Source organism: Nilaparvata lugens, chromosome 3 (assembly GCF_014356525.2).
Source record: "Nilaparvata lugens isolate BPH chromosome 3, ASM1435652v1, whole genome shotgun sequence".
NCBI classification, from domain to species: Eukaryota; Metazoa; Arthropoda; class Insecta; order Hemiptera; family Delphacidae; genus Nilaparvata; species Nilaparvata lugens.
In genome coordinates, this window is record NC_052506.1 from 3,074,101 (window position 1) to 3,084,015 (window position 9,915).

General features: G+C 35.3%; 1 protein-coding gene across 2 annotated transcripts in view; it reads left to right on the top strand.

Annotated features, from left to right (window-relative positions):
* Positions 1-1,756: 1,756 nt before the first annotated feature.
* Positions 1,757-9,915, top strand: part of LOC111059988 — a gene marked incomplete at its 3' end in the record, with an annotated part of 30,158 nt that continues 21,999 nt past the window's right edge. For both annotated transcript variants that reach the window (XM_039422609.1, XM_039422608.1), the window contains 3 exon segments: positions 1,757-2,224; positions 5,193-5,398; positions 8,102-8,614. In XM_039422609.1, the coding sequence (XP_039278543.1) occupies positions 2,054-2,224; positions 5,193-5,398; positions 8,102-8,614 (890 nt within the window). In that variant the 5' untranslated portion in view covers positions 1,757-2,053.

Genomic DNA, 9,915 nt, shown 5'->3' on the forward strand with positions numbered 1-9,915 from the left:
AATTTAGCTTGCTTAAATTGATAAATTAATTAGAAATATTCCACTCAATTACCACTTTTAACGAATAATATTGAGTTATTTAAGAAATTTGGAACTATTCAAGAAACACAAACTCGTAAACACTATACAGATATACTATATAAACAGATATACAGAAATTGCTCGCTTAATATGATAGGATTATTATGAAGATTATCTGAATTTTCTAATAATTTAAAGTTACATAAATTGGAATAATTGAGAAATGGGAATTAGTATTTTCTTTGGATCTCTTGGGACCCCTATAGAGTTTTGGACGTGTACGCTCTCTCTAGTTTTACGAGATGCCCTTTTATTTTGGCGCTACATCATAGTCTGTTCTATTTGTATATTAGTAATGTAATAGTGTTGAAAACTGAGGAAAAATGGACTTCGGATTAAAATCAGATTTTATAATAGACTAAATCTCAACCTGAATCTTCTCAAAACTTCAATCTATCAACTAAATTTTTAGACTGTTTTAAATTTTTTATTTGAAATGTTCCATTTAAGGCTGTGCAAATGCTAAAAATAAACTTTCTACTTGTGATATTCTTCGAAGTTTTTCGATTTGTATATCATCAAGCTATCAAAATGAAGAAGGCTTCTCAAGGAAACATTTTTTTCGGATCATTACTTTTTGAGATATGAGCGCCTAAAGTTTAAATTTTTGGGACAGACCACTTCAAGTTCGGTAAGAGATAAATCCATGTGATTTAGAGGATAGATCTTCATGATGTTGTTGATCTAGTAAAACGATTTACCAAAAATAACTCGAAAAAAGTTATTTGCGGTCATTTTTAGTAAATTGAAAAACTTTATCAAAAATTTATATTTTCAGGAAATTTTTGTTTAATACATCAACAATATCATGAAGAATCTATCCTTTGAATTTCATTGATTCATCACTTACCTAACTTGAAATGTTCTGTCCCAAAAATTTAAAATTTAGACTCTCATATCTCAAAACGTAATGATCGGAAATGGTTATTTGTGCAACTAGTGCGCAAAGTGACAGTTTGCTGCACCGAAAGAAACGTTTACGCCCGAGCCGTAGGCGAGGGCGGAATGGTTTCTTGAGTACAGCAGAGGAACTTTGCGCACGTATCTCACATTAAATTTTTCCTACAGTTACCATTGAATATGAAAAGTTATTCAATTATTCAATTTATTTAAAATTGAATAATGTAGTAGTAAATGAATGAAGGCGGCTGTCACTCATGTGGTGGCTGTCATCCACTGCCTTAATATTATTTTAACGTGCACCACAGTCACTGTTACCAACATAATTTTGATTTTGCTGCACTGGTCCTCCATATAGCCTACTAATTATTTTGTGTTGTAATGCTGCAAATCTGGAGTACGCAAAGTACTCACTTTGTGCACTAGTGCGGAAAAGTGAATCTTTGTGGCCTGCAATCAGTGCAGAAATGGTCACTTTTCAGGGTATCTATAGGGAAAAAAAAATTTCTTGAGAAAACATTTCCATTTTGATAGCTTGATGATATACAAATCGAAAACCTTTAAAAATATCACCAGTGGAAAGTTTATAGTAAAGTATCGATCTATTTGTATCGACAAGAGGAAGCCATGACAAATAGAAATAATATTTATCTAAGTTAGTGTAGAGAAATCATGCTTATCCATTTGGATGATTAAATTATTTCCACAATAATTGATTGGATTTCATATTCTTCCACAGAAAATGTCGAAAGTAGTCAGTACTTTCGATGTACGATGCTTCAAGGTGATTGGTTTGTGGCAGCTTATCAGCTCATCTAACTGTTACAGTAGCACATCCAAAAGAATCGGTGACAACGACCTCGAAAGTAACAGATCCAAGAAAATCTCCAAAAGTAACCGTTCCAAAAATATCGGTGACAACATCTTCTCCAAAAGTAACAGGTCCAAAAATATCAGTGACAACATCTTTGAGAATAATATTAAAGATATCAATGACGACACATTTCTCCATGATGACGACGAGCTCAAAAGTAACAGCTCCAGTTACTTTTACCTGTTAAACGTGACTGTGATGTCCGTGTTTGTTCCCTATGTGATAATGGAGTTCTTCGGGTCGATGACGTCACGATATGACTTTGTGACGTTGACAGAAAAGCTGTCTGTTAATATCACACTGCTTGAGTCTGCCGTAAAGTTTATTTATTGCTACATGAGGCGAAGGCAGTTGGCTGATTTGCTTGGGGTACGTTGAAATTATCAATAAATAAAATGAATAAATTCTATTTCCATTAGAGATGTACATTTATATAAAAGCGAAATGGCACTCACTCACTGACTGACTGACTGACTGACTCATTCACTCAATTGCAGAATTAAAAATCTACCGGACCAAAAACGTTCAAATTCGGTAGGTATGTTCAGTTGGCCCTTTAGATGCGCACTAAGAAATCTTTTAGCTATATTTCAACTCTAAGGGTGGTTTTTGAGGGTTCAAAAAGTTCGTCTTTTTGCATGTATATTCTTCTTATTCTCTTAATTATAATTGAAAAATGTCCATACCATATGTTATATAGAACTATAATCTAGAGAGAGTACCTTCGAAACAGTTGTTAACTGGTAACTAATTAATAATTTTGTCAGGTTGGCATTAAGTTGGGTTGACTTTGTTAGGTTGGCACGAAGTTGAAGATGAAATGCATTTACCTCGGAAAAATTGATTGGGCACTGCTACTTCAATCAGAGCTATTCCTGGGAATATTATATCGCCTGATATGGGCGAGCGAAGCGAGCTCGCTGATCTCATTCTTTACGGGGGTCCAGGGGGCGGAGCCCCTTGCTAGTCGGATATGGCAAGCGAAGCGACCTGACGGCTAGTACAAATATATATATATATATATATATATATATATATATATTATATATATATATATATATAATATATATAATATATATATAAACGGAATGGCACTCACTCACTGACTGACTGACTCACTCACTCACTCACTCAATCACAGAACTAAAAATCTACCGGACCAAAAACGTTGAAATTTGGTGGGTATGTTCAGTTGGCCCTTCAAGGTGCGTACAGATATACGCGCCGCGAACATGAGCAATTCACTTTTAATCATCTGATTATATCTGTATTTTTACAGAAACGGTAAGATACAGATATAAAAAGCTTGGCATCAGCTGATTAAAAGTGAATTGCTCATGTTCGCGGCGCATAAATCTGTACGCACCTTTAGAGGCGCAAAATATCCAAAGATACGCCCAAAATCAGCGTATTTTAATGATTTCTCAGCTTTATCGAGAACAAATGAACAGAAAATGTTCAAATTTAGTACAGAAGCTCAGCTAGGGTGTAATAATGTTGTGTTGGAAGAAATTTGAAATAACGTCAAAGATACGCCCAAAAACTGCGTTTGTCCAGCGTTTTTTGCTTTTTCTCAGCTTTATCGAGAACAAATGAACAGAAAATGTTCAAATTTAGTACAGAAGCTAAGCTGGTGTGTAATATTGTTGTGCTGGAGGGAATTTGCAATAACGCCAAAGATACGCCCAAAATCTGCGTTTGTCCAGCGTTTTTTTGCTTTTTCTCAGCTTTATCGAGAACAAATGAACAGAAAATGTTCAAAATCAGTACAGAAGCTCAGCTAGGGTGTAATAATGTTGTGTTAGAAGGAATTTGAAATAACGCCAAAGATACACACAAAATTAGCGTTTTCTCAGTACTTTAACTTTCTGATGGAATGAAGCATGCTGAAATGGAAAATGGGGTCGAGCGAAGCGAGCCCGTTGATTCCATTTTTGGACAATCCAGTCGGGGGTCAGAAGGGGCGTAGCCCCAGGCTAGACGGATATGGCGAGCGAAGCGAGCCTGACGGTTAGTCTATAATATAATCAGGAAAGAACTGGCTTATACACGTGCGGGATAGGAAAATTACGTTTGACGCATCATCACGTCTAAACTACTAGACTGATAAACTTGAAATTTTGCATATAGTTTCTCAATTCACTGATGATGTTTATAGGTCATCAATTCTCCAAGAATGCAGTTGTTCAAGTTTTCAGTTTGCCAAGTTTAATTAGATCTTTATGGAGCACGGGGTATCTGCTAGTACTATATAGAAGGGCATGCAAGGGCATTTGTTTTATTATCTTTAACTTGTTTTCTTGGTTCTTATTTTGTACTGAAAGCAAATTTTGTTATCATGGCGAGTCTGTTGCTTAAGAAGCCATTTTGTCACACCATTGAGTGGGAGGAGACTGTCTAGCTGGGCCAATGGCAGGCGCTCATGCCCTTGACCAATAGCAGTACTCGCCTACTAGTATAAATTCTGCTGCTCTTGTATTTAGTTTTAGTTTATCAGAGATGACAATGTGTAACAACCGGAACCGGTCTTTCTAAGTATCAATAAATCTATGGTTTTTTGACGATTTCTTTGTATTTTTCATTTAACCCTACAGAGACACACTTACTTTATGCTAACACAGTAGACACACTGGGGTGTTGAACACCCCAATTTAATTTTGCTCGTTTCTTTGAAAAATATAGAGAAAAAGTACTTAGCCCATACTTTATCATTTCTTAATCATTTTTGTTCCAAGTGCATACAGAAACTGAAAGTAAAGCACTGCTTATCAATATTTATACTAATTTTAGAAGTACGTATGTTCCGCCTGAGTGTTGGAGTTCCTAATCTGGTTTGAAAGAATGGCTTCATCATTGCCAATGACAACTTCATCAAAAACTCACGTCTCTTTTGAACCTCAAGTTGTAGAGAATCATAGAATTTATTCCAATCTGATCCATCATCCCATACCACATTCGTAGGGTCAATACAAGTAATCTTTTGTAAAAAAGTATTTGATAAAAGTCCTACGTGAAAGACACTCTGGGGTGTTAGACACCCCAAACGAAGAACAAGATGAGCTGGTGACCTTGTAGAATGCTATTACTGACTGGAAGTGGTGAAGAGTAGTTGACAATGCTTAAAACCTAATTTAGACTGAGCAAAAATTCCCATCTGTTTGATATTGTCAACTGCAGAACAGAAAAAAATCCCTGGGGTGTGAAACACCCCAGTATGTCTCTTTAGGGTTGAGATAAACAAATAATGTTGTTTTTGTATTTGAGGTAAATTATTTTACAAGATTGAGTTTTAAGTTGTGAGCTGTATATTTCTCAAAATTGATTTTTCCTGTTCTAGGTATTCGAAGAAAACTTCCTCCTCTGCATGCAACAGAACCGTGCTACCAATCTAAAAATCCTGGAAAACTATGCGAAAAATCTAACAGGCAACATAAACCTGTTCATAATCATAATCTACGCGACTGTAGGTCTGTGGAACAGTCTACCAATCCTCAGCTGTTTCCAGGAGTCAAGCTGTGTCACTCTGCAAATCATGCCATCCTGGTATATTCATCCTCTCATTCATTTGGTTGATTCATCCATTAATTTACTAGTGGTTCTGTGAACAGTGGACCTCACGCAGTTCTCTCATCCACAAGTATCTGATGTCACCTGTTCTAGTTGATTCAGTTGATTCACAGTTGAATCATTTTACTCTTAAAAACTGTTATTTGTTTTCTCCAAGATCAAAAACTCACTCATGTTAATAGACCTGTTCTAGTTGATTCAGTTGAATCACAATTCACAGTTGAATCATTTTACTCTTAAAAACTGTTATTTGTTTTCTCCAAGATCAAAAACTCACTTATGTTAATAGACTCAGTTTCCCGTTTGACTTTGTATCCCATATGATGATTTTATTCAGTTCCTTGATAATCTTTCCATCTGATAAAAATATTTCTCAACTATTTTAAAATTAATTTTCTCCAATCAAGAATATTATATTTTCTTCAGCATTATTCAGCTCATTTAATAATTTTTCTTCTATTTTCAATCACCAATCAAATGTTGTTTTTCATATGTGAGAATATTGATACTGATGGGCACGCATCATGAAAATATTGAAATCCTACCTTATAGAAATAGACACGGCCAGACATCTGTGTATTCATCCTCTCATTCATCAGTTCATTTAGTTAATTCATCAATTAATTTACTAGTTCTGTGAACAGTAGACCTCACGCAGTTTTCTGACATCCCTATTTGCATTATAGAAATGAATAATCCACTTGTCAGCTGATTGATTATGAATAATTCTATAGTCTGATTGATCCTATCTTCAAAGTGGATGATATATATAGTGAAATCAGAGTATGGAGGAATTCCTTTTCTTTTCATATCATCTTTTAATTGCAAAATTTCAAAAAACCTTGTGTATACATCGACGCGCAGTTTAAAAAGGAATATTCCTGTCAAATCTCATAGAATTCTATCAACGCGTTTGGGCGTAATCGCGTTACATACAGACAGACAAAAGCAATTCGAGTTGAAACATAGACCTCACTACGTTCGGTCAATTAATTGTGGATTAATTCTCCAATTCACAATCTCCACATCCATCTTATAACAAATGATAGGCCACTTTTAGCTTAGTGTCGTTATGATGTTATAGTATTAATATGTTTGAAGATAGTTCAATAGTTTAGTAAGGAGGAAAAAGCTTGCCATTTCAAGCTTCAGAAGTCTGATGTGTGCTTAACCTTCCGGCTGTCGCGCTGTTGTAAAAAGTACAACAGTGTCAGTTTTTTGCTTCACAAAACTATTGAATGAGTCACCTTTGCATTCCAAAACTTTCCCCCCATCACTCCACTGAGTTGCAGTATCAACCGAGCAATGGTTCAGTCTTTTGGTGCCATTTAGTCGCGACAGTGCATAAGTCGCACTGTGCATAAGATAGGGAAAGACTGTATACGGGGACTTTAAACGAACCAATAACACAGAATTGATGACTTTGATTGATGTACCTTATGGGCTATGTAATGGTAATCATCCCAATGTTCATAGGAGTAGAATACTCCTAGAAGTGGAAATAATATTATTTAATAAATATGACAGTAACAGAGTACGTAGCACTTGAAAAATTGGATGGGTACAAAATACAACACGCGACTGCTCGTGTGATTGAGAAGGGAACTAAAATATATATATTTTTTTTGGATCATCCATGGAAATTTTAATATTGTTGACCGAGAAAAGTGAGGTCTAAGATTCAAGTCAACGGTTTGGCATTTCTCTTATGTTTAAATGTTTTATATTAAAGTTTATATGTTGCGCATTTACGGCGAAACGCGGTAATAGATTTTCATGAAATTTGACAGTATGTTCCTTTTTTAATTGCGCGTCGACGTATATACAAGGTTATTGGAAATTTTGAATTTCAAGGATAATAATATAAAAGCTAAAAAATCCTCCTTCACACGCCAATATTAGAGAAAAATCAGACTATAGAATTATTCATCATAAATCACTGACAAGTGATTACACAGATTGTGGAAAGCCAGTCTATTGCTGTATTTCCATAATAGTTTATTCTAAGTTTCAATCAGGCACTTGTGGATGAGAATACTGCGTGAGGTCTACTGTTCACAGAACTACTAGTAAATAAACCTTACAAACATCGTTCATGGAATCTTGCAGTATCATCATATTCAGATAGTAGTAGCAGAGAGCACAGGTAAAAATAAGTAATATTACTAAGTCATCTCTGCAGAGAAGTAGCAGTCACATTCTATACTCTGCGACTAGCAGAACTCAAAATAAACCTGCATATGATTCTATGAATGGAAGTGACTAAAGCATAAATCAACCTTGATTTCACTTGAAAAATTCTGATGCATTCAATCATATTGTTAGAACATGATCCTTGATACTTTGATAAGAAATTTGACTTGACAGAATTTGATTGTTTGATTTTCATTGATTTAATATGATTGTTTGGATTGTTGGCATGATGATTGATTTATTTATTAATTGATTGTTGGAATGACGATTGATTGATTCATTTATTGATTGTTTGAACTGTTTGCATGATGATTGATTTATTTATTGATTGTTTGAATTGTTCGAATGATGATAGATTCATTTATTGATTGTTTGAATTGCTGGAATGATGATTGATTGTTGGTTTGATGATTGATTGATTTATTTATTGATTGTTTAAATTGTTGGATGATGATTGATTGATTTATTTATTTATTGTTTAACTAGGTACCCGATATCCATAGACCAGGCTCCCATAAAACAGCTGGTCTACCTGCTGGAGTTTGTTATCATGTGCTACTGTGCGTCTCTTCTCTACAGTGTCAACTGTCTCATTCTAGCCTTCGCCAGGATGATCTCCTCACAGGTTGAAATTCTGAAACTCAGCATGACCAGTTTGGCCCAAAACGCAGCCAAGACCGTATATTCCCAGAACGCAAACAACTCCGTATATTCCCAAAACGCGGCCAATTCCGTCTATGCCCAAAACGCAGCTAAAACCGTTCCTGGGAATAAGAATGATCATGATTTTGAAGTCTCTGAGATCTATGGAAATAAGGATGATCATAATCTTGAAGTATCTGAGATCTATGGGAGTATGGATAACCATACATTGATGAATGGAGATCTGTTGAGGAGTGATTACCATATTGAAGAGTCTGAGATTCTGTATCGCAGATACCAGAAGAGGGTCGATGATTTGCAGAGGGATTGTTTGATTGATTATCAGAGGATATTGAGGTGAGTAAATTGATTGTATGGTAAGAGATGTTGAAATATTCCTCCATAATTGAAATAATTAGACTTTTTGTGTGGTTGAGAAGTTGATATTGTGGTAATTATCCATAATAAATAAAAAAGACTAAGAAATTGTCAAAAAACCACAGATTTATTGATACTTGGAAAGACCGGTTTCGGTTATTACACCATTGTCAGTTTAAATTACCAGATTCATCTCAACCGATACAACACTACGAATTTAGTTTTATCATAACATTGTAAGCATACATTGGTCAATAGTTTTTCCATTAACATATTTGTTTTATTATCTTTAACTTGTTTTCTTGGTTCTTATTTTGTACTGAAAGTAAATTTTGTAATCATGGCGAGTCTGTTGCTTAAGCCGCCATTTTGTCACACCGTTGAGTAGGAGGAGACTGGCTAGCTGGGCCAATGGCAGGCGTTCATGCCCTTGACCAATAGCAGTACTCGCCTACTAGTATAAATTCTGTTGCTCTTGTGTCATTTAGTTTAAGTTTAACCATAGAGAAACAATAGCATAAGTAGATATCCCATGGTATAGGGCGTTTATGTCGCAATTTTTACTGTTAACTCAAGCTTATAGTCCACGTAGTTCTTTCCTGTGAAGCTTTATGACACTGGTAGTCTCTCATATTGTGCCGTTCATACACTCTCACCCCAACAAAACAGTAAAATTCGACAATAATCAACAGTGGTCGGCTTGAGATAACAGTAAAAGATGCGACATAAACGCCCTATACCAGTGGTCGCCAAACTGATGAGCCTGTGAGCTAGAACAGCATTTATAAACCTTCTAGTGAGCTACCAACGAATATTAGAATAAAGAAAGAATCTTTTATCGCCTATAAAGATACATTTCTAGTGTTGAAATCCACTTATCTCTTAGCAAAAAGTACAACAAAAGTTGAAATGTACATTTCAATGAGAGCAGTGGAACTCTTTTTGGCGATCAAGTATTTTCTTGACGTTGTAGCCGCCATTCTGATGCAGTTGTCCAAGAAATGTTCATAAGTCAGTCTGCTCCTATATCGATTTTTTATGAATTTCATACTTGGAAAAGATGATTTACACAAGTAGGTAGAGCTGAGCATAGCGTTCAACCTCAATGCAACTTGAATAATAATTGGATATTTTTCTTTGGGGACTAGAGGCCAAATATTTCCAGTTGTAGAAAGTGATCTGAGAGACAAGATCATTTTAAAATCCACAAATTTCATTTCAACTGAAGCCTGATCTCCACCAAAATGTTTTACAACACAAGCTGCAAAATCTTCTGCATC